The following is a 25208-nucleotide window of genomic DNA, read 5'->3' on the forward strand; positions in this document are numbered from 1 at the left end:
AAGGGAGCTGAGCTGGCATGTTTGGAGTTAAATGGGTGACTGGTGTTACGCTGACCATCAGAAGAGAAGGTTAGGGTGTGCAGTGAAGCCACAGGGACTGTGCACAGAGGGCCGGGTGGCTGCAAGCCCATAGTTCAGGCGGAAAGAAAAAAAGCAGGGCAGTAGCCTTTTGTTCTGCCAACACACAGAGCTCTGAAGGAAAAACCCTCCTGTTTGGTTCACCCCCTGGAGCTAGATCTTTCCAACCAGATTTTTCCCCAAAAACATTTCTCCACTCAGGACTGACCTGACCTAGTGCTCACACGAGTCCTCATTCAAGAGGAAAGCTGTACTCGAGTTCTACAAGGAAGAGCCAGTAAAGGACAGAGGGAAGAGCATTTGCCAGTTGTGCCAAAAGGATGGAGCAGAACTACTGAACAGCTAAAGCAAAGAGAGACCTCAGACAAGATTGTCACACCTAAAAACATTTCTCCACTCAGGACTGACCTGACCTAGTGCTCACACGAGTCCTCATTCAAGAGGAAAGCTGTACTCGAGTTCTACAAGGAAGAGCCAGTAAAGGACAGAGGGAAGAGCATTTGCCAGTTGTGCCAAAAGGATGGAGCAGAACTACTGAACAGCTAAAGCAAAGAGAGACCTCAGACAAGATTGTCACACCTGCAGCCTCACAGAATATGAGGTGGGGATCTAAAGGGCAGTGCTCAAGGGAGGAGGAAAAAGGCTGAAAGAACAGTCAAAAAAAACCCCAAAGAGTCACAAGAGAAAAGGATGAAAACCCACCCAATCCATTGCACTATGCTGTCATCCTTACAAGGTGACAGCTCTGGGGACACAGTGCTGAGATTTGCTGGACAAAAAGCTCCAAGAGTCACATAAAGAAGCAAAAAAGGATAAAAATGCTGCACTGCACAAGCCATAGGAGAAGTGGCAGAGGCAGAAAAGTGCTTACAGAGCAGCCTGGAAGAAGTGAGGGTCATAGGAGATGGATGGAGAGAACAAGAAATTGCCAACCTTATGGATAATATTTTTTCTGCAGAAGAATGGGAGCCACAACAGCTGTATCCTGCGTCGCTGTGCGCATCAGCCTGCACATATGCCATACCATAGGCAGGCAGGATTCGCTTCCGGAAATTTCCTACATTACAGGATTCAGTGTTCACATGAAAAAGGCTGAGTCAAAACTGCCCAGAGGAGCCTCAAATGCATCAGTGAAAGGACACAAGAGAAACGTTTGCTGCTCAGCAAGGGGACCAAGGTACAATGACAGAGACTGCAACAGACAGGCCAGATGTACAAAGATTTGAACTGAGCTTTCAGAAAAGGTGCAGCAAGCCTCCCTGACACAGGCAGGGCCCAACAGCAACACCAGAGAGCTGGCAGGAAGCTCCCATGCCGATTCACAGAATCATACCCACCATACTCCTCCACAGGCCCCTGCAAGGCTCAGCTGTGAACCTGGCCTCCAGCTCAGGCTGTACTCTCCCGACGCCAGCTACAACCCTTGGCCCAAGACCCACAGCCCCAACCCAGCTCAGCCCCGACCCCTGCCTCTAGCCACACAGCTCAGCCAGATTTTAAAAAGAACTTTATTGAAGCTCCAATATATATTATTTTTGGCCTCTAAATACCCAAGTGTCAGCACCTATTCCTGGCTCTCCAGTGCTATTCTGCAATCCCCAGCACTGAATCTTTCAGTGCTAGATTTTTCTGCTTGACTCCTACAGAAGGAAGAAAAATTTTCAGACGCCTCAGGCATAGCTTTAGAAGCACGACCGCTAACATGGTGGCCGAGTACTGGAGGTGATGGTTAGTCGGTATCCATGCCGTCACACTCTTCTTGGGGAGGAGATGGGGCAGTATGTTCCTCACTGTTTCGGCGCTGATAAAACAGCACATACGCAGCTTTTGTCTACCAAACAAAGAAGAAAACGATCTGAAACAACCCACACAGCTTGGCTGGAAATGTAACACCCAAAGCAGGGAACCACGCTGTCGGCACAAACTCAGATTAGCCTCAGACCAAATACTCACCACTATTTGGTCTTCTGAAGCCACCGATACACTGCTGTCATCAAAGTAGTACCACTTGTCATTCACTTTGTTCTTTGCGTAGGCAGTGTCTGTCAGGAGAAGAAACTGCATACTCAGTACTCCAGGCAAGACCAGTAGGTAACACCACGCCAGCTGCGCCGCACCAGCGATGCTCAGGACTCCAACTGAGCGTGCACGGGAGGCCGGGAGGCCAGGAGCCAGCTTTGACATTAACTATCCCAAACTTAGTTCACCAACATACACATCTTCTAGAACATGCTAGCTGGTCCAGGTAGTGTAGAACAATGTTGCACACACCAGACTTACCCGTGATGGATGAGATACAGAGCAAAGAAACTTCCAAAACAACCTAGTGTTTTGTTCACCCCCCTTGAGCCAAAGCTTTCCCTAACACACAATTTAAAACTCTGCATTTTCATGTTTTTCACAAGAAAGAGAAGGTTTCTGTTGATGATAGATCTGATCTAGTGCTTGTAAGAGTCCTTACTCAAGAAGGAAGTTGGACTCAAGTCCTGCAAAATCTCTTCCAACCAAGACTTGGTCACCCACAGCATGGATCTGCACGGACACCTGATACTTGGAACTCTGCCTACAGATGCATTTCATCTATGCTGCAACAAAAACAGTGACAGAAGATACAGACTTGTCATGTACCAGACTTGTCATATATAACAAAGGGGCTTTTTTCCTCCTGACAGCATGATATTTTCCCTGCTATGTGAGCTCTTGTCAGTGCAAAGGTGGAGACATTCTACTGCAAGCTAATGCCAGCTGTGCAACAAAGAGATCCCAAGAACTAGACATTTGTTTGTGGCTTGTTTTAGAAAGAGTCTGGAACAAGGAAAATTAAATCACTTTTTTTCTTTCAATTGCTATTGCAACAAACAGAATTCAGGATAGGAAATGCAGAAAGGCATCAGACCCAGCTTCATGACAAGGTATGCCCGCTGCTCTGTCTTCCTGGCCTACAGGCATCTGCTGCTCGTCAGATCTTGTCTCACCACCACTAAGGGAACCTGGCAAGCTCCTGCTTGGCTGGCTCAACTGCTGGCAATCTCTGCTCTGCAGCTGCAATGCTGCACCCACTCTGGACAAGCAGCTGCACTTTCGCATGCTGCAGGGCAAGAAGCACTGACAGCTTACACTAAAGACTCTTCCCCAGCACTCTCCAGTAAGAAGCTCCTTTCCACAATTTCACATTTGGCATTGAAAAATCTTGACTCTTCTCATAAATCAGCAAACACCATAGCACACTCTAATGACTACTAACCAAGGTCCCACAGGCATCAGTCAGACCTCAGGCAGCTGCACAAACTGGCTAGCTGCTCTGCAAATCTTAATAGGAAGGACATTACCTTCCAAGATGATGTTCACCTGCATACAGAACACTGGTAAGTTTTGGACTAGACACCCTTGGTGAGGGCTGCTGCAGGTGTCCAACACACAGAGCCCTCCCATGACCCCTCTGCCTATATTTCCTTGTGTACAAAGGACAGAGAAGCAGTTACTCACAGTGGCCTACTCCCATGGCTCCATAGTGATTGGAAACTGCAATGAGGTCATACACATATGAGCCTGCTCTTGGGTCGCAGACAAACTCGGACATGTTTAAACCCCTGGAATGAAATCCAAAAGTATCAGTACACCAGTAATCAGCACTTTTTCAAAAGTGATGCATGACACCAGTGAAGCTCTGCAGGCAGGCAGCACTGGTGGAACACTCCGCTGCTCAGGGGCCAGATGTTACTAGTGTAAAGACCAGACATGTTACCCCTCCCACACAGGGCAGGTCCTGGTAAACACATCATGTGCTTCCAAAAGATTTAGAGGGAGGTGTTGAATGAAAGGTGTGTTCAGAGTGCCCGTCTGTAGGCATGAAAAGTGAGATAGGAAAAGCAAGGGATAAGCTTCATCCTGCAGCAAGATGCTGACAAGCAGAAGCAGAGGGATGAGGCAGGCTTTCATCTTGTACTTGTGTAATCCTCAGTACTACAAGTGCAGCTCTGCCCACCAAATTTGCTGCATCCTCTGTAGAATTTCTCTTTGTTCAGCAGAATCACATGGTTTTAACCTAATTTCAGAAGACGGTACCTGCTGGTAACTAGTGTTCTTTGAGATGTGCAGAACTTAAGGTTAAGATTAACACACAAAAAAACCCCAAACCACCAACGAACTCAACTCATGCCTGCTGTCTTGCAGTTCAAACCCAGAAGACAGAGCTATTCCAGTTACAGCTTTAATAACAAGCCCACTCAACAGTAACATCAGAAGTAGATTTCTCTTGACCAGCTTCAAGCACTTCCTAGCTTGAGGAAAGAATCCTACCTGATAGGGAATTCCACAACAGTGTCAAGTTTATCCCTCCAGTATCTGCTGTATGAGAAGCGTTTTAAATGCACTACCAAAATCCTGGGCAAAGACCACAAGTCAAACTTCTTTGTGGCCTGTTGATGTTTCTTACAGTTAGGACAGTACCTGAGGAAAGAGTAACAAACAACGAAATGAATGACTACATTAAAATAAAAGGTTCCAGCCTTCCATTAAAAGATCCCTCAATAGCACAGTACAGTCCCTGCCTTACAGAAGGCATTTTGGCTTGTGCAATATGCAGGCAAACACACTTTCTCAGAGGTTTCCAAACTGCAACTTGCTTTCACTTTACCTATAAAGTGTCCTATGGCAAGTGCATTAACTGAACATTGTGCAAAGATTAAATTTTCTTTTGTAAATTAAAAAAAATGTTTAAGGTTCCCATTACTTCTTTATTATTTCCTGATGCATCTCAAACAGGCAACAGTTGCAAGCACATCTAGAGCATGGAATTGGAAATTAATAATAAACAGTCACCTACCACGCTCTAAGGTATTTTCTTACACCACTAGCAAACAACCTCCAACGATTTCCTACACACACAGTAATCACATTTTGGTCACTTAGGATCTGCTGTACCTAGCCCCTCTGGACTACGGATTTTTGGTAGAGTTAGGAGCAGTTCAAGCTAGAAATAGTACAGGATTAAACCCCAAGGTAGCCACATGTTTTCACTCTTTATTACCACAGCTGCTTCCTCTGACACTGTCTGGAAGACAGATGTATACTGGGGAACTAAAAAGTGCCTGATCTTTGGAAGCTACATGCCCACTGCCACCTTTTTTTTTTTTAAAGGCAGGAAACAAATACTTCTATTAACCTATCTCTGTAGCCTATTGAGTCAATGACTTAACACAGAACTGAGACTTCTCACAGATGAAGACAAAAGGACAAACCTGGGAAATTATCAGAATCCTGTGACAAATAATGTGAACTCAAATACTTATGGCATTTTACAATAAACACGGCAGACAGAAAGAGGTTCTTACCACGGGTCATGTTCACCAAGCGTTTCCATAGTAGTGAAGAGCTCTATGCAGTCTCTGAGGGCTACCACAGCCTTCTTCTTCTGTGGTTGTAACATACTTCCATGTTTTTCAAATGCCTAGTGAAAGAGATGCATGCTTTATTCAATTCCATGTAGTCTTTAATCCTTGACATCATGAAAAGGAACACGCTCACCTTCACCATGCTGCCTATTTCTGCCCCCTCTTTCCCCACCCACACAATCATCTCGAGTTTCCAGCCACTCCTTTCTTGTGTTATGAACAGTCCGTAAGAGAAAATATAGTATGTCCTTACTTCGAAGCGGGTGGGCTTTGCTTTTTTTGCAAAAGATTTGTAACAGAATAACCTGTTGTTAAACATGATCCAACAGAACTCTCACAGAAAGAATACTGAGCTTTCTACTAGGCTCTATGAATTTGTTTAAGGTTTCTTTCGAGTTTTGTCTCGTTCGTTTTGTTGACTATGAACTAGACTACTTAGCTTTGAAATTGAAAGATCTACTTTTCAGAACACACTAGAAACAGATCAGCAAATGTAGATCTATAGACCTTATGAGTAAAAGATTTTAAGTAAACATACGTCATGCTGGCAACTCCAATTTTCATGAAGGGAGCTACACCTACGTTTCACCTTTTACTGTAATCTTTTAAGTACCACACAAGTTTACATATATATTATTTATGAAAAAAGCATACTACAACCTGTGCCTCCTGTTCATCAAAAAGTAGTCTCCGTGTATCAGAATCCCAGTCAATCGCAAGTGCAGAAAAAGCTACAACCAAGAAGAAACACTTATTGTAAAGGTGTAAGGAAAAGAAAGAAGAAAAAAAAAGATAGCAAGACAATAATTACCATTCAGTTTTAAGATTTTTCCTTCTACAATGGAGTTTATCTCAGAGGTCCCAGAGGAATTCACGAGGCTGAACGTGAAATGTTGCTTCTTGCAAGGCTGCAGGTCTCTTGCAGACTCGATCTGCATACAACCCTCAGAGTGGCAGGGATCAACTTCTGCCAGCTTTTCCTTCCCTTCCTGTCTGCCATCCTGATGCTCCATCTCTTCAACATCACCTGGCAAAATTTAAAACAAGCACAATATTAAAGAGCTTCAGGGAAAGTTTAGGCTGACACCTCACATCAACAGCTGTTGGCATAAGCCTGTTATGACACATACTAATTACTCAGACAGTAATGAAAAGACACACAGAAAAAGAAATCTGTGCTTGCTAACCACTTCATCTGAAGTTGTATTTTTTCCTTTAGCAAATGCCAGGTAAGGTGCTGGGTTTTATATCCTAGTATTAGACGTGATGGAGAGTGCTCAGTTCACAGTAGGTTAACAATCACACCTTCTGATAGTACACCCCAATAAACATCCCAAGAGAGAATCAGCAAGGTTGCAGCTGGGTGTCTTTACAGAAGGGAGTATGTAAGTCTCCAGGAAAGCTACTTCCGTTCTTTGGGAAAAGTCAGCAGACGTTTTTCCCCTCATTTAAAATTTCCCATTTAACTTGTTCCAGTTGTTACTCTCACAGCAGCACAAGTGAATCATTTCAAAGAGGAAAGGGAAACACGCATTTGCCATGAGCGTTAAAAGCTTCCTTGTAAGCATCTAACCTGGGAATGAGACCTCATGATTCTAGGTCCGTGAATAGAAAACATTTCCACTTTATTTCTCCAGAACTTGTCTTTGTGACCCAACAGGCCAGTTTTCATCACCAAAGGGCATTATTACGAAAGGAACTGCCTCTGGAGGGAGGCACCTGAACACATAATAGGTGAGCAAGGACTTCACTAACATTGGTCAAGATGAATGCACACCACACCTTGTTCTCCTGCTGCTGCTTACGCACATCTGATCTCCCTTGGAAGGAAAATGGTCTACAAGAAGTTTCACCATACCGTGCAGAAGTCCTATGCAATAGCATGGTTTAATCACTACGAAAAAACAATCTGCTAGAGCTTAAGCCAAATACACACAGCATGAACCCAATGCTAATAAAAAGCTTTAAGTGCTGAAAAGCTTCCAGACAATTCTGAAAGGCCTTTACCTTCAACCACACTGTTGGAGCCATTACAGGTTCCTTTGTCTGGGCAGGGTGTAGAGTATTCTTCCACCAAAGGGAGTTTCACATAGCGGCTAAAGAGAGGGAATATGTTTATCACACAATCATACCAAAGCTGTACATCAGAACAACAGCACTCCTCCCCATCACCAGTCATAGCAGTCCTTGCTGTCCGATCCCCCTCAGCAAACCAGAATCCATCCTGTACAGCACCATTTACAGGCCCAGAGCTCTCAGACTTACTGAATTGTTGTTGATTTGTTCTCTGTTCTCACTGCTTGTACCAAGTTTTACTGGCAGCAAATGGAAAAGGCAAAAATAAGTTATGGTGGCCCTGAGAGCCCTGAAAATATGGCCTAAGTTCTGTTCCTGATCTGTTTTGCAACACCAAGCAGCTAGCTTCCTTTGTGACCACCACCAGCGTTGTCTTACACCCTGCTTTAACAGAGCCTCAAAAAACAGGACCTGGAAATGCCCCTGGGGCCTCCAGACACCAATGCAATGCAAATCCTGGCTGATACACCACACACAAATCAAGGAAAATTCTTCCTGTTAACAAGGATGCAGTAATCCTATTACAGTGTAATTGAATGAGTAACCACTAGGACTTTGAACAGGATTCAGAGGTACAGACATGACTTACCTGATCTGCTCCAAAACCACACCGTACAAGTGATCCACAGTGAGCTTGTGTTTCGGCACAGATATTAATAGTGGCTGACCAAAGAGTACGGTCCCTGAAGTATTGCTGGATTGCCTCATTGTCTTTTCCCGAAAGTAAACAGAGAGAGTAACATACTCTGAGCCATCCTCACTTGGCCTGCAAACTTCGTATCTGTTCAAAAGACAGGTGTTTCCACAGGTTATTTCCACTGCCAAGAAGCACAGCAGACAGAACCAATATGAACTCAGCCCAACAAGTCTCTCCACCAGGTCCTCCTGAGAAGGACAAATGGGGTTGTACTCTGTCTTCATGCTACAGACAGAGCAGTTTCCTGAATACATTTGATGGCACACATTGGCACAGGATACATACCTACCACTGACTTGACTGCCACCTTCCCTCTGTCTTCATTCCTAATTCACATCCCTATTGCCATTCATCTCTCAAAACATTACCTTGACAACTACATGTTGCTTCAAGCAGATCATGGCATCAGTGAAAAATTCTAAATGCACTTTGAAATCCCTCACAGTGCTTGTTCCCTCTGGAGAAAAAAAACTCTCTTAATATCTTGGACCTTGCATTCTCCCAGCCTCTCGTACAGTTAATGGCCCAAGCTCACATCACTGAGCAGCCAACGTTTCAGAAAACCAAGAGTTTGGAAACATCTGCTTCACAGAAAAATCCAAAGACAGTAAACACACAAGAAAAACATTCTGGAAGAAAACAAATAGCTCTGGAGAACAGTGAGAAGGCTGAGACACAGCTTGTGCTACTGGAAACAGCAAGTGAGATATTCGCAGATGTCAGTCAAAAGAAACCACGTGGTCCAACACTATCACACTGATGACTCATTATATGTATTTCAGACTATTCGTTACAAAAGAATCATTTTCAGGGATGTCGAGTCACATTGCTCTTTAATTTGGTGAGTCACCTGTCCCTGACGTATCTTAAAACTGAAGGAGGAAAAAAGATTTTGGTAAAGATGTCACCACACATCACAAGCAAGACCACAATCACGTATCTGAACATACCAACTCTTAACAGCTTCAGGAAAGCCACTCTCAAGAGCCAAGAAACGTTTTTTGGTTTTGGTGGGTTTTTTTTTATTCCTGTGTTCAAAATGCCCTTGTAGGGCAGGGAGGAGAATAAATTTCAGAGTTGTGGTTCTGCTCCATCCTACTTAAACAAAAAGGGATCCCAGGTCGGAGCATGCTCCGAGTCAGTAGAGTACATATCCTTCCAGAGAGTCCCAGCCCAGCCCACCAAGAGCAGTAGAGATCAGTCTCAGCATGACAGTCCAACACAAATGGCTGTTGAGGTTTTCTATGCTGTCAATGCTATTCAGCTGGACACCAGCACTGGATACAGTTCACACCTTCTAAAATTTCCTAAGAAATAGCACCAGAGATATGAATTATTTTACTTAGCACTGTTTAAATAACAAAAGACCATGCTTAGTCGCAGAACATCATCTACAATTAACTCCAGGTCCTATGAGACCCTTAGGCTGGACTTCTATAAAACAGGTCAGTGCACGACACACACATGTTCCTCACCATTCTTGTGACTGCCTCTCATGCCACCTACACTGCTCTGCAAGCAGCAATTGAAGCAACCCCCATTTATACTCCACCCTCATGCATGTCCTGAACGAAGCCCTGCCCATGCAATGGAACAGACAGGACAGAAAGAAAAAGCTAAGTATTACCCATACACAGGTGTCACCCATCACTAACAGCCAGCATGCAGTACCCCTACAGCAGTCTGCAAAAAAGCATCTCGCACACTTCTCACTGAGACATAACAAATCTGGTTACTCAGGTGCCCCCCTACCCACCTCAGAATAGCTTTTACATAGTAGTATTAGAGGCAGACATCAGAATCAGGAACTGTCATTTTCTGAATCTCTACAGCAACAGCCATCCCTTCTAAAAAAAAGAAAATCTAAGATAAAATACTTTATCTATAGTTTAAGGAAGGCTATAGAGCTGATACTAGGAGTTACTGGATAATAAACTGTACTTATGTATTTTGTAACTTAATTGAAATAGTAGAAGATAAAGATGATGCTACACCAGATCAGAAACACAGCATAGTTTCAGAAGTCAGAGTCATTAGCTTAGCCACTACCATACTGTCAGATATTGGCTGGTGGCCTTTATAACTCATGACAACTCTGAAAAGTGTCTGAAAACAGGTAAGCAATAGCGTAGGACTTGACCAGTCTTCATCAGCATCATGAAGGTTTCAGGTCTGTGGTTATAATTCAGAAAGGGGGCAGTGAGCAATGAAGTAGGTGACTTTTGTTCCCTTGCAAACTGAAGTTAGGCAAGTGCACAAGAGCATGAAAAGCCACAGAAAGACAAGGCAGAGCTATGTGAAAGGGCACTGAATGCAAAAAATACTCTGAGCTAAACAGCAGGCTTCTATGTTGTATGTTATTGAAACATTCCCTCCCAAGTGCTGGGATCTATGACATTCATTCCAGCTGGAAAACATTATGTGGATCACAAGTCAGTCTATAGCAACAACCAAGAAAAGAAGTATATTCTGTAAGAGAACGGAGAAGGGTAGAAAAAAGTGCCACTGCAGAAGTTGACAAACAGATCCATCTGAACAGGATTACTACTGCACACCAACCCAGAAATGCTGCTGTGAAGTTACAATAGGTTCAAAAATTGACACTACAAATGAACAGCGGACTGGAAAAAACCTGGGTGAAAATGCTGCACATATTCTGATCTCTTCTAGGAAGTTGAAATACTCCTAATCTGTTTACTTACTTTCATAATACCAGAACACATATAAACAAGTAAACTAGGAGATAACAAACTGCAAGTGTAACTTTTTCAGACATGCAGCTTGCCCCATAGAAGGTGGTCACAGGATTTTGCCAGTCTTAGAGAACAGCAAGATTAAAAAGGATAAGGGAATTCAGCCAGCAAGACTTTTTACAAAGTTTGAAAAATGCAAATTCATTTTGGAAAGGACACAAACCCTCATTTCAAACAAGAAAACACCAATTTCAGCGAATGAGAACAAACCTCCTAGATCCATCTGCTACAAGATCGCGCATATCACAAACATATCACATAAAACCACTGGACTCGCTGAGCTGTTTTGCCGACTTAACTCAGTTCAATAATTGTTGTAGCCTCAGTCACATTAATAAACCTGACATTTCTGCAGCCAGTCATGTTTTTTCAAGACCATGAACTCATCTAAACATAATACACAGCATGTTGTAAGAGAAGGCAGAAAACATAGTATGTATGGCAAACTAAATATATCTTATTCAAATATACACACTTTTATAGGTTAAAGGTGACCTGCAAATCAATTTGTGAAACTTTTTAATCAATGTAAACAATACATATTTTATTATATTATATGCCCCATTAGCCAGGCTAAGAGAACTGGGGTGTCTAGTTTATCCATCAAAGCATTTTTCTTCTTAGGCCTTAAGAACTAAGAAGAAATACTAAGAGCGATACCCTCGAAATGGGCTGTGGAGTTTGTTTTCAAGTGGTGCTTACCTGACCCCTTGTAGGCCGGCTCCAAGCTCCAGCAGGATCCCTGGGTGATGTGATATCACCAGCATGGTGCATGCGTGGGTGTTACATTGGAGCGGGAGCCGGAGGTCCTAGCGGGGCTGGACTTCACAGAACCTAAGAAAAAGAAATAGTAAGCATTTTGGTTATGTGCTGAATGCTGTTCTCTGCTTAGCCTGGAGAATGAGAGCATTCAGCACAAACACTGAACTAACGTCATCAAATTGATTTGCAGACCACCTTTACACAAGTGACTTTTTGATCATTTGCCACAGATCTCCCTGTCCTTTCACAGGAACAACATGCCTCGAGAGAAACATTTACAATGCTGTGAGAAGTGGGCTAGTCCCACCGTTCTTTGGCTGCACTGCCCCTACACATCGTGACAGTGATCTTGCTTCAGGTCTTATATCAAACCCCTCTGTTTCTGCAAGGATCTCGCCTCTTCTCTGATGCTAATTACTAACACATCTCACATCAGGACTACACTAAGTTTCCAAGCCTGTCATGATGAGAAAGAAGAGTGCAAAGCCTCGTGAAAGAACGGGCTTGGAGAATTCTAGCCTCAAAAATTCTCTTCCCCTTTCAGGTATCTGGAGAAGAAAAATGTATAGATTTGTCCTTTTGTGTAAAAGGAGCCAGGTTCATTTTGGGATGCATCTGAGAGTTACTTAAATTCACTTAGACATGAAGAAGCCCAGTAACATTTGCATTTCTTCTTTTTGAAAGTTTTACTATCAGGCAGTGCAACGGGTAAGGTAATACACCACAAGAACTGATGAGCCAGAAACTGAGCAGCTGAAAGGGAAAAATATATCTTAGCCATCTAGGGCGGATTTTTTTTCCCCAAAAAAATTACTGTCTATTCAGCTTAAATTTCAAATTGAGTCTAATTCTCATGCCCTTTCCCCTGCCAAGATTCAGCATCTCTCACCACTTTAGTGGGACATGAAAATTCACAATGCATGTCTCAAGATGTCCAAGGTGCCCTGCAAAAATCACAGAAAGCTGAACATGTCTTCCCTCATATCCCTACAGTAAAAACAGAAAAAATACTGGTTTTCTGACCACTGAAATCACCTAAAAATGGTACAAGCTCAATATTCTATACATCCTATGTATTGTACATTTTAAAAATATTCATCAACAGTACAGTCTGGACTACAATATCTGTGCCTGCAGGCCGTGTCCTCTGTCAGCCAAATATAAGAAAAACAATAAAGCACATTCTAGCTACGCTACTCCTACTGCAATGTGTTATATGACTTCCTGTTCTGTGACATTTACAATGAAGAATTTCATGGAAATCGATATTCTGCTCAGTAACCAACCAACACACAGAGGCCTAAATTGAAAGTTGAGACTTAACAGACATTGGTGTCAAAAGCAAGACAACAGTACAAAAGTACAGACTTTTTTTTTTTTTTTTTTTTTTTAAATCGCATCCCTGCTGGGGCACAGACCTTCAAGCTTCTTCCTTGAATTTTGAATTGAGACTTGTGTTGCTAGCTGGCTAGTGCACAACACTCTAAAATCAGAAGCCTGTGAAACCAACAGAGATATTGCCATACACAGATCCAGGTCCGGCTACCACTTTCTGCAAAGCAAACATGCAGAAATACTGCAAGAGGCTGACCATTTACATTTAAAAGTTTTCAGTCCTGAGACAACCTAAGGTGATGCTAAGAAATGTACAGAAGGCAAGAACTGCCAGTTTAAGCTACTATAAAAACCTAAAGCTTCAGAACCACTGAAGCAACTGATTTCTGTTAGAGAAAGTCACCCAGGTGATCACAGGTGGAAGCGCTGCTGGACTCTGAGCAAAGTCCTGTTTAGAGGGGGACAAGGAGAGCAAGGAACAAAGGAACAATTTGATGGCAGCTGCACATGAAATCAGAGCCTGGGGGCCTTGTAGGCCATCCTATCACTACACCTCATTCTTTTCATTCTCAGACTAGCAAACAACCACAGACAATCACTAACACAACCTTCGTTTGCTTCTGTCAGTGGAAGGGAGGAGTACTTCTCACATGAGGAAACTGTTACACCATTAAGAAGATGATTTAAACACTAGCACGAGGCATAGAAGGGTGCCATCTTCAGTTTACCACGGTTTCTCTCATAATTCTCTCAGTGTGGCTATGAGGAAAAAATTAAAAGACCTGTGAGCACACCCAAATTCAAAGACTAAGAAGCAAAATCCTTCAAGAAAACACCTCAAAAATTAAATAGGACCCACTGAGCAGTCTACAATTTTAAAATACAAGTTTGGGGAATGTACACATGAGAAATCCACTTCTGAATATGCTGTACTGACTTAACTCTATTTTGAATTGCTTACTTCTTTGCACTTCATTTTCTAACCAGTGAAAGAAACTTTGCGTCTAACTCCAATTACTTAAAACCAGTAAGGAGATGTGCATGTTACAGTTTGGCAACAGGGAAGTCTTTCCACTGGACGTTACTGGAAAATAAGAACAGATGATCAGTATAATAAAAGGGACAGGATCAATAAAACATGAATTAAGAAAGAGCTCAAGTATGTCAGACAGTGAATATCATCCTAATTTAAATACAAGAGATGTTTTGATTCTAGAAAACATCTCTTACTTAAATACAAACGATTAACTAATGGTCCTCAGTCATATCTCAGGTTGCATATTATATGCCAACTTCAAACACTTCTAGGTTAACATTTAGTACATATGAACACACCCTCCAAAAGGTACCATGATTACCAGATAAGCCCTCTCCAGCTTGTTTTTCCCACCTGAGAGCTGACATACCTCTCACTTAGCTTTGCCGCGCTATGAGCACAATATCCTGACATGATGCAGTTTTCTTATTTGATTTGTAACAGAAGTAATGCTATTAAAACCCTCGTCTTTTCTGTAACTTCTGTTCTCCTAGCATAGAAGCTGGTATGTTTTAGTCTTACTACACAAGGCAATTAGGCGATTCAAAGAAATCTTAGGAAAAATTATGTTTTCAAAACATGGTAGGCAAGCAGCTTCCAGAGGATTTCTTCCTTGCTTACAAATCAACTGCCACCTTGTCAGCCCAACTTAACATTTTAGAAAGTCTTCTTAGAAGTTTATTTTATGGCAATATCCAGCATAAATGTAATGCAAATAAACTTTTCATGGGTTAGCATGTTTTATTTAATCTTTTTTAGGTTGCTATTTATTGCAGCTGTGAATTTTGGGTGAAAATATTATAACTGTAATGTTTTACAGTGACACTTTCTAATAAAAAGTAGCTGTTCCCCTTCGTTAATCCATGCACAGGTAGTTTTCCTTCAGGAACAGAAGAGATACATTACGCAGTGTAACTAGCGATACACCCCGCAGCTGTATCACCAGTCAGCACAAGAGGATCTTTTCCAAGCTGAACACTTCGCGGACTATGGAGGCATACAGAGCCATCCTTCAAGTCATAAGCAAGTCTTTTCCTGTCACCTCTCTAAAGAATTGGCCTTAATTTAAAACCAAAAGAACAAAATGCTTTTTAGTGGGCACTGGAGTCTTCATTGACTTTGAGGAAATAAAAAGTTTCTCAACTATACATTATTCCAACTACATATTTTTAGTTTCAATTTGCCCCTACCCCACTCTTGAGCTGCTTCCACCAGTACAGTTGTGTGCAGAGCAACACTGCACACTACACAGACATTACACACAGAAACAAGAGAACAGTTATTTTAACACCGCTCTGTATCCTGATCCAGGATATCTTCTAGTTCCACAGTTACATCAACCCAGCTATGATGCAGGAATGAATGCAGTTAGGATAAGCACAAGCTACATTTTCATGGTAAAAACATAAAAAGCAGGAAAATTTAGGAACACTAAACCAGTTAGGCTAGAAGGTACACAAAAGGAGTAAACAGGGCTGCAACTGCTCTGGTTTTGGAGAAGAGGCCCCCAAAGGAAGTGTGCACTGCAGTGCCTGGGTCCAGCCCCAGGGCAGGTAGCACTGGCAGGTGCAAGTCCAGGCACCATTTGCTTCTGATCAAACTTTTGTTGGATCACAAGCAGGCAACCCAAGAGAAACCCCAGCACTGAAGGAAAAAACACACAAGGGCCAGTGTGACAGCTAAAAGTGCCAAGGTGAGGTTCTGTGCAGGAATCCTCTCTAGCAGATATAAAATCATTCTTTCAGCAAGAAGCAGAAGGCAGAGATGCACCTCCACGGCTACAAGTACATCCCCCAGTGGAAAACGAGTTTTGAAGCCAGCAGGACAAAAATATTCACATTACTTTGGAAGTTATGCACTTTTTTAGCAATGATGTACCAAGTTCAAACAGACCATATTACCCCTCCAAATGCAACTCAGATAATTCTCAGTCTTAAACATTAAGATTTAGAAAGTCTGAAAAAACTTCTACATGACAGTTTCAACTTACTGAAGAGTTTTAATTCACAGAGCTCTCAAGGATTCCTCAGACCATGAGCTAAATAGGAATTAAAATTAAAAACATTTCCTGCAAGGAAAAACTAAAGAAAATCATAATTTCTTAGAAAGATACTAGAAACACATAACGCATGAAGTAACAAAAAAAGCCAAACAAAAAAAAAAAGCCTTTGGCATATCCGTAATGTCATCAGTTTGCAAGAGCCCAGTGAAACAAAAATCTAACACAGCTAGTCCTAAGGCAAACCAAGCCCTTCCAGTGACAATTTTCAAATTTTCTGCCAGTGCCACTACGCTCTCACAGCCTGCCCACCTCAGGCTCTACAAGCAAGTAACAGCAAAAGGGTAAAAATTCATAAGAATCCCTCAAACCTGCAGTTCAGAAATCCCAAACTGAAGACCAGCCCTGATTGAGCTCACCTTGTACCAGTCTTAACACAAAATTCATGTACTGACAATCCCTCCTTTCACATCTGCTTCAGCAGATACAAGACCTTAATAGATGGAAACAGAGTGGAATTTAAGAACCTTCACACCATTACTACCATTTCTTGAATGATTTAATTAAATCTTAGAACACCTAAGAGCAGACTTTATATAACCAGACAAGGTAAGCAGATTGTCCATGATAGAAGTAATTACGCATTTGCCTTTAAATAAGAAGTTTTGCTCTTTATGAACACATTTCTCTGTTGCATTTTTGATACAAGACTCCCTTTCAATAAAAGAATGCTGGTTTTTAGCTGTAGGTTAGACTATTACTTTACAAATCTTTTTCCTGGCAGCATTACTCATTAAAGGGAGTTCCCATGAGCAGCATTTTCCTAATTCTTGCCCTGGTGCCTGGCTGTTTGCTCTTGCCCCACAGTGCTGGAAACATCTTAGAGGGTTTACATGGAAAAACAGGACTAGCAAAATTTCCTCCTGCTACCTCTCCTCTTACTTGGAGGGTTACTTTTAACCCAGGTCAGTTCACTCACTATGATTATGACTCACAGCATCACCTCATTTACAGTTGCGCCTGCACATAAAAGGAAGTGGTGACTGCAAAGGAAAATACACGTGGAGCTGCAGTTCAGCTAACACTTCCCCTCAACCCCAGAGCAGAGCTAATTCAGACACAGCTGTTTTCTGTGGAGGGATATGCAACATGTTATACCTGTAGAAAAGTGGGGGGTTTTTTTGTAATCACCATTGTAGTATCACACTTCTTGCTTTTTCAATGTTTTACCAGCTTTGGAAACAGACTTACAACTTAACACTTTACAATACCGTCACAAAACAGGTTTCACGGAGGCCAAACATCCTTCCTAGGCATCCTAACTGGCCACACCTTTATAGTTGCAATTGAAGAAAACAACAACATGACAAGAACTTTCATAAGAACTCAGACATTACATCTCAGCCATGAAGTCACGACAGAATAGCACCAGGCAGTATGTCACAGCATCCCACTTAGCGAAAGGTATGTACTGCACCAGAGTGTATTAGTGCAGGATTTCACACTGGCACAATATTCTTGCACTAGAATATTCTCACATGAGGAAGACTGGACTTGTGATAAAGGGCCAGATTTGACCTCAAAAGCCCCAGGTTCAACTGCAAGCCTCAAAGTCCATTTTGCACTTCATTTTCCTGCAACAAAGGAACACGACTTTGTTCTCCTCACCAGATTTCACCGACAACTGGAGACATCTCATCCACCACACATACGTAGAACATCAAGCACAACCAAACTTTCATCTTTGCTTAAGTCCCTCACAACCACAGTAGACAAACAATGTGAGCGCCAGTCAAGAATCTATCAGGAACCCCCAGTCATGCTTAGCTAGGTGCTATAACAACTATGAAGGTTTTTGGAAAGGCAGAGTACTACAGCTTAAACTTCATGCTATCCTACTAACAGCTCCAAGGCTTTTGACTGATTTGGAGCAGATGAACAGTAAGCTTGAGTTTGCCTAAAAACACCAATGAAAGCATAACTGTAATCCAGACATCGATTTTCATCTCTGAAATAGGCCTGTAGAAAGCTCCAAACTGTTGAACACAGACCAAACAAAAAGCTCATTATTACCCAGGACCACGACTTCCTTTGTGTTAGGAAAACACCTACTAAACACTGCATATGCTGATCTGCTGCTAGGAGAAGTGCTGCCTTACTGCCAAGTCATGCAAAAGTCTACAGGAAGGCTTAGGTTTGTTGGCGTGGGGGGATGTAAAAATAATCATGTTTTATATCCTGAAACCAAAGCAAATGTTTTGTAGTATTCTTCACATCATGGCATCTTCCCACTTTACTCACACAAAGATGTCGTCTTTTGGCATGATATGATTTAAACCTTCATCCATTTGGAAGATTTTGTGGAACCGATGATTATACACGTCTGTCACCACCATCTAGAACAGCAAGTGATATTTGCAAAGAGGTTATAATAAAAGCATACATAGATTTAGGCAAACTAACTTTAAACTCAAGTAACAGTTTATTCCTATTCTTTATTAGAATTTTCAGCACACCAACATCAGCGCTGTTTTCTATAACAGCACCCAACTGCTAGTCAGCTGTATTTGTTAAGATGGATCAGAAAATCAAAGCAAATAACAGACCGATTTTACAGAGATACCAAGAAGATGCAATTCCAACAGCTGCAAGTCAGCTTTTTGGGATCTCTGCTGTTTTTTCCACCATCAGAGTGGCAACAGGCTACAATTTCAGGCATGCATCACTTATATCTGTAATTAACTGAAATAAATTGAAGTGCTACACTGGCATCCTGAAAATACCCTAACAACTACAAAACCATTCCCTCTGGAAAAGTTCACCTGATCCATTTGTTATTAGAAGGATGTCCAAGAAGAGGAGGACCCAGAACAGACATAGAACGTCTCTCAGTACTAAGAAACTACACTATCAGAAATGTTGGAAGCAGGGGCTAGCTCTCTGCTCCTTCTCTTAAACCTCGCTACTGCAATGGAAGTGTCAGAATAAACACATTATTTCATGCATCTTTTTATTTTACAGTCAAAGAACAGCATTCAAACTTGTTAGGGTTTTGTCACTATTCCATTAAATGCGGCATATCACCCATCTAAAAGCTAAGCCACCAAAATGCTTCAAGAAGAACAAACATTTATCAAAATTACTGTGCTGCATTTATCCTTACATTTTCTGCAGGAACACCAGAGAGTTTGGAGAGGGATTCACACAGATCCGAGATGGCCCCCATCATCGGCACCACAACCCGGTACTAGAAACAAAGATAACATCATGCTTACACCAGGCAAAATAAACCCATGCAAGGCATTGTTTTGATGTGTGGCAAGCTCAAGGTTACTTCAGGTATGTGCATGCTCACACACAGGCCCGTTTTGGGGTGAAAAAAATAAACTCATTCTACCTTGGAATCGAGCAGGCTGTAAAAGCAATCAAGTAATTTATTTTTTTTTCCCCCAAGAAGGATCATTTTTCATTTCTGTATGAAATTCAGAGCCTTTACCCATTTAGGGAAGTTCTACCTTTACATTTCCCAAGGTATCAGGAGGTAGACGTGCCACTGCAAACACATTACTGTTTTCAGGGAGCAGTACATCACACGCAGGTAATCTCATCACAGGAACAGGTAAGCCACTTCCAGCTGACTCATGACCATAGTCTCACAAACCAAGATTTTACAAAACCACTTGATTTCACATGTTCAACTCACAGTTTTTACATTAAAAAATCCCATCCTGCCTCAGTCAAAGGTGGACGTCAATGTCCTTTAGATTACATGAAAAGTCTCAACTTTAAAACCTGAGAGAAAGACTCAGATGACTTAAAAGAAATTTGTGTCTTCAACATGCCTCACCTGGACAGGTCTATGCTGTGGGTCTGCATATACCAGGGTAACTTCCATGAGACGATCTCTCCTCAAGGGCAGTGGAAGGGTTAAGTAACAGAAGGGATCAAAGGTCACAGAAACTTTGGAGCATTTGGGACAGACAAGCGTAGATTTGAAAAGACCATGAAAAATATCCACAATGATAGAGTCATTCCTCAGCCTATGATTCTCCCAGGCCTCTTTTGCCACTTCCTATAAAAAGAAAAAAAAATAAAAATTAAATATTGTGTCTCACAAACACTTCCATAGTGTGGCAAGCACAGGGACCAAAGAAAACTCAAGAAAATTGATACTGGCAGGTAAATTTCATAAAAAGGGGGGTCTACCAGTGTGTCCAGCATAACACACTGTGATTTTTTCCCTCAGTGAAACTAAGGCCTTGCATCAAGTCAAATGTAATACATCTATTTTTGCTGAGTCTCTTGGTCAGGTATTCCTTGGTGCGCACAATGCCAGAAGCACGAATGGAGCTGAGGGGACAGTGACAGGGTTAGACGCTGCTCTTCAGGACAGAAAGCTGCTGACAAGACATGCTCCACTCCTCTCCAGCAGCAATGGACTGCTCCCCCCTCCTTTTGAAAGACAGCTGCAGTTACAGCTTCTGAGACAAAAGTAAAGTTCTTTCTTCTTGGAAAATGATGGTCCAGGTCTCAGAAAGAAAGTATAAAAGCAGACAAATTACAATCCCTTGAAGACTTACACAACACAACTTATAAATTCCTTACATAAGGGCAACTAATAACTGGCACTTGTCTATTCAATGCAATCAGAGGCTCCTCTTAGCATGGGGCTTTTAGTTTATGGTACAATACCATATATTTTATATGTGTCTCAAGGGAAATAAGTGCCATAGATACACACGCACTGCAATGCTACTGTCACTAACCAGGATACTGAGATGGGAACAGAGTAATAAGCTCCAACAACTGCAGTGATATGGATGCAAGGCAGAAACATGTGTGGACTCTGGACTCTGCATTTGTCAGATGTTGCAGCTGTTTTACCTCTTGTCACAGTACAAAGCCTGATTGGAGAGCGTGAGTTCACTTAGGGAAACAGAGGGAAAGACATTTGACTATTATGTGTCTCATTTTAATGTGAGCATGGTGTTTGTCAACTTCAGGGGAACAAGGGAGTGTCTGCAAGGGGCTCACGTATCAGTGTTGACTGGGAAATGAAGGATAGAGAAAAGGCAGGAAGAAAAAAATGAACAGAAGAGACTTTTCTGGCCTCTATCAGGAAAATGGTATAACAGAATTACTCTTCTCTTTTTAGGTAGAGTGGGTAATTGGAGCGCAAGGGTGTTTAAATTCAAACAAATAAAATAAAAATGTAAAGTTGCTTTAATATCAGTGTACCCATTTCCATGGCACCAGAAAGGAGGAAAAATCAAGTCAAGCCTCTTAAGGAGATGCAGGTAGTTCACCAAACACTAGGAATTCATCAAGATCCATGGTTATACTAAGTCACTTAGATGTTGGTTCTCACCCTGTATTTAGCAGCACTTTCATGCACCCTATTCAGCCTGGTTTTAAATCTAGCTCATGGATTACATCTGTCTAGAGGCCATGAGGGAGCACACATGAGAAGTCTGGCCTAAAAACTAATTTCATTTGACAGTCTGCTGTCTACCAGTGGGACACCAGAATGGCTGCTTACAAGCCCGTGCCCAGGACACCATGTTCAAGGCCTTATTTGAGGGCCACCCCTGGCACCTCCACATGAGAATGCTCCCAGTCCCACCCAAGTCGACGTGCAAAGATTATGGCCTGCACAGTAAGCACTCTCCTCAAACTGATGCTAAAAGCTGCTGATCAATCTACCTGTAGGAAGAAGGTGGGCTTGAGTAGCCAGGAGGAAAGATTATGATGGTAACTACAGCCTACTTTTAGGTAACTGTTGTGTCACAAGATAAGCTTCCTTCCTTTCCACTGCAGAACCGCACCAGCATTGTACCATAAGCACATCTTCGACACATCAATACAAGAACAGACATGCTGTTGCTCTGCCTTACAGCAGAAGTGTGACACAAGGTGTCATGAAATCAGCTGGGCCATAAAGCATGACAGGGTTCTCCCCTCCCAGGTACTGCTTTGTAGGGAGGATGTTTGTGCGGCCTGTGAGCAGGAAGGCCAGGAAGTGTCACAAAACCCAATTAAACTCCCTCAGAAGTACTACCTGCCCTACCCTCAAGTAAAGGGCACCGTACCGAATCCGGTCTGCCATTGGCATCCTTCAGCTCCAAGTAGGGCTTCTTCTTCACTCTGTTCAAATCCTCATGCAAGCCATCTAGAAGAAAAGCCAAGAGCTCCTGGGAATCTTGCTGCTGATATCCTGAAAACTGAGGAGCAAATCGGCCAACCTGTGTCTGAAACACGAAGACAAGAGTCAGAGAGGCATGAGCATGACCTATGTGTAAAAGACAGGAGTAAAAACACTCACTCTGGCTTTTGCAGAGATGAACTCCATGCTACCTTATGTTAGCAGGAGACGACAGTGAACTGGATGCTAACGCAGTAAGGGTGCCAGAATAATTTTCCCCCCAGTGTTGAGAGGGAAGAATGTATTTAGTGCTGTGACATTAGAAATCTAAGTTATCAGTATTCACTTAGGAACCTGCAAACAACCAGTACACAAAACCTATCTGTCTGATGCACTTTGTACTTCCTCTTTTAGAAACCTAAAGTTCCCACAATGCAAACTTGCTATAAGATAGCATCTTGAAGCAGGTGGACTGCAAGACCGCAAGTGCTTACAGAAGATACTTATGAACTAACAAAACTCATTTAAAACTAAGACTGAAATCCTCACCACAGTAATCTCTCGCTATTCTAAAAATTGTGATATGAAGCTAAGAAACATAACAGCCTGAGTTAGTGAGAGCCACAAACGGCGCACCCAAATACAGTCTCTTGATTCATAAATGCTAACTTGCAACACTGCCACTTACTGTTCCTGCTTCAAAACAAAAAAAAAAAAAAATAGAAAGGGGTCCCACAGGAAAATCAACAATTAGCTGAAGGAGTGGTCAGTCCTAGTGACCATGACTAGTTTTCTCATAAACACGGAGTCCAACAAGCTTGCATAATTATGCTTCTGAACTGAAGTTTACAGAACAACTTTAATAGTGGTGGATGATGTGCCAGCAACTCCTAGTCACAGAAATTAAACAACCTTTTGTTGTTTCAGAACTACCTATGACTCCACAGGGGACAGATTTCTTCCATAAGAGTTTTGGCTCCAGGTCTCAAAAGCATATACCCTTAACTTCAAGATCGCACCGTGCAAAACCTGAACAGCAACAGGATGCACATTTACACCAACATCAGGTCACTGCTTATTTCATGCATTTAGGATGTTATTCTTCCTCAGCATACTGAGACTGCACTACAGAAGCAAACTCTTTAGTGTTCCTTGAATGCATAATTAAAACATTGTCCTACACTGGAGCATCTTTGCATTATGTTTAAAACAAAAGACAGTTACAATTTTTCTAGGGGTTCATATACAACCTCCATATTGCAGTATTTCAGCTGCAAGTGGCTCTTTACACTGAAGCACTGGAAACATTAAACCAATAAATAACATTATAGACAAAAGGATGCATCTTGCTCACCACTTCATAATTTCATTTTTTAAATTTATAACTTGCACACCTTTTCTCACTGATTAAAGTTCACAGCTGGCAATTCACATGCCCTTGTCTAGTTTTGTAGCAAAGATCATTTTGATGCATCTGTAAACAGCTCTCAGGCTGGAAGGTCAATTACTAAGTAAGGCATTTAACATTAAGGAGCTGTAACCAACTCTGGGGTATGACAATACTCACTGGCAAGTTCCTCCCTGTACCCTGAAAAGCATTTACATAAGATGTGAAACAACACTGAAGCAATTCTGTCGTTACTGCTTTCATAACACCAAACTATGTGGCAGGCATACTAGCTTTCACTGTTTCTTCTGTCAAAAAGCTATGCTACAAGAACATGGTGTACTTACTTTAAACATACGTGGGGCCACATGAGACTGTCTCCCAGACCAAATCTGTTTAATGAGCTCTGCATAGGCTTCTGCAATTTCTCCTCTCATCCCCAGTGGATTGTGCTGATTTATTTCAGCTTCATATTTATCTTCCAGGAAATAGTCAGTCAGAGGAGGGGTATTGCTCAGACACTGAAAAAGCATTAAGAAAATTAATTTACTGCACAGGACGATACATCCGTGTGACAATGAAATAACAAACCCAACTTTCACATCAGGACATACACTAAGCTATTAACAAAACTGGTGACACTGAATTTGAATATGTAATTAGTTTAAAAAAAAAAAATCAGTTGGGAGAGTGTGATACTGTAACCATTGCAACTCAGAGCATGGTTGAAATAAAAAAGAAACACCAAATACCACACCTTCAAAAGACTAACAGCTCATTTCTGAAACATGGCTTCTCTTGCAGGTGCCACACTGACTTCTCTCCTATACAGTGTATTTGCCCCCAGGTGTAAGCTTCCCCTCTAGAGCAGTTTCCACTAGCTTAAGGTGTAAGGCTCACTGGTCTGCAGCTCCTTGGTTTTCCTTCAGAAATTTCTTTAAAACTGGCATTTCATTTGTCACCTTCCATTCCTTTGGTGCAGAATAATTTTAAGTATTTGTTTAAAGTTACTGTATTTAGTAGTTCAGGAAAGCAAATAGCAAACAATCTTCTGAAAAAAACCTACAGAGTTCTGGAAGGAAGATATCTGCTCTTGGTATTATGTCCCTCCACATTTTGTTAATATGTTCTGTAACTTCCACTGACACTTCAATTTGCATAGAGTCTCTCGGTGTAATGCTGAAATTTGACAAAAAAAACCCCACAAGCCTGCAAGTGCCAGAAGAGTAAAGATTACAATCAGAGACCTGCCAATATTCACCAATTCCTACAATTAATGTATGTAGATCTGTTTTTCCACACATTACTGAGGTGGTAGTGCAGGCTACCTTACTGATGCATTACACAGAAATCTGCACAGAATGGGTCAGGAAGGTCTTTAGGGATGTTGCCTCAATGTTCTCAAGTCTACATTCCATATTCACTCTCTAACCTTGAAATCCTTATAAAAGGAACAGTGAGAATAAGAGGGGTCCTTGTTCCTCCTTAAGGTGAAACACAAGCTATTCATTGTCCTACAAAGAACCAAATGGCATTAAAAAAAATCCCCG

The 25208-nt window shown here is 41.9% G+C and overlaps 1 protein-coding gene across 1 annotated transcript; it reads right to left on the reverse strand.

The window, feature by feature from the left end:
- Positions 1-1568: 1568 nt before the first annotated feature.
- USP4 (ubiquitin specific peptidase 4 (proto-oncogene)) lies at positions 1569-24179 on the reverse strand (the record flags this gene model as incomplete). The annotated part of the gene is made up of 14 exons (XM_010283410.1): positions 1569-1909; positions 2032-2120; positions 3565-3668; positions 4378-4527; positions 5412-5527; positions 6132-6202; positions 6283-6498; positions 7479-7567; positions 8137-8328; positions 18431-18525; positions 19293-19376; positions 19977-20201; positions 22219-22377; positions 24006-24179. Coding segments are annotated over 14 exons (1866 nt in total), but the record flags the coding sequence as incomplete, so codon positions are not given.
- Positions 24180-25208: the final 1029 nt, after the last annotated feature.

This window comes from Phaethon lepturus, unplaced genomic scaffold (assembly GCF_000687285.1).
Source record: "Phaethon lepturus isolate BGI_N335 unplaced genomic scaffold, ASM68728v1 scaffold32623, whole genome shotgun sequence".
Lineage (NCBI taxonomy): Eukaryota > Metazoa > Chordata > Aves > Phaethontiformes > Phaethontidae > Phaethon > Phaethon lepturus.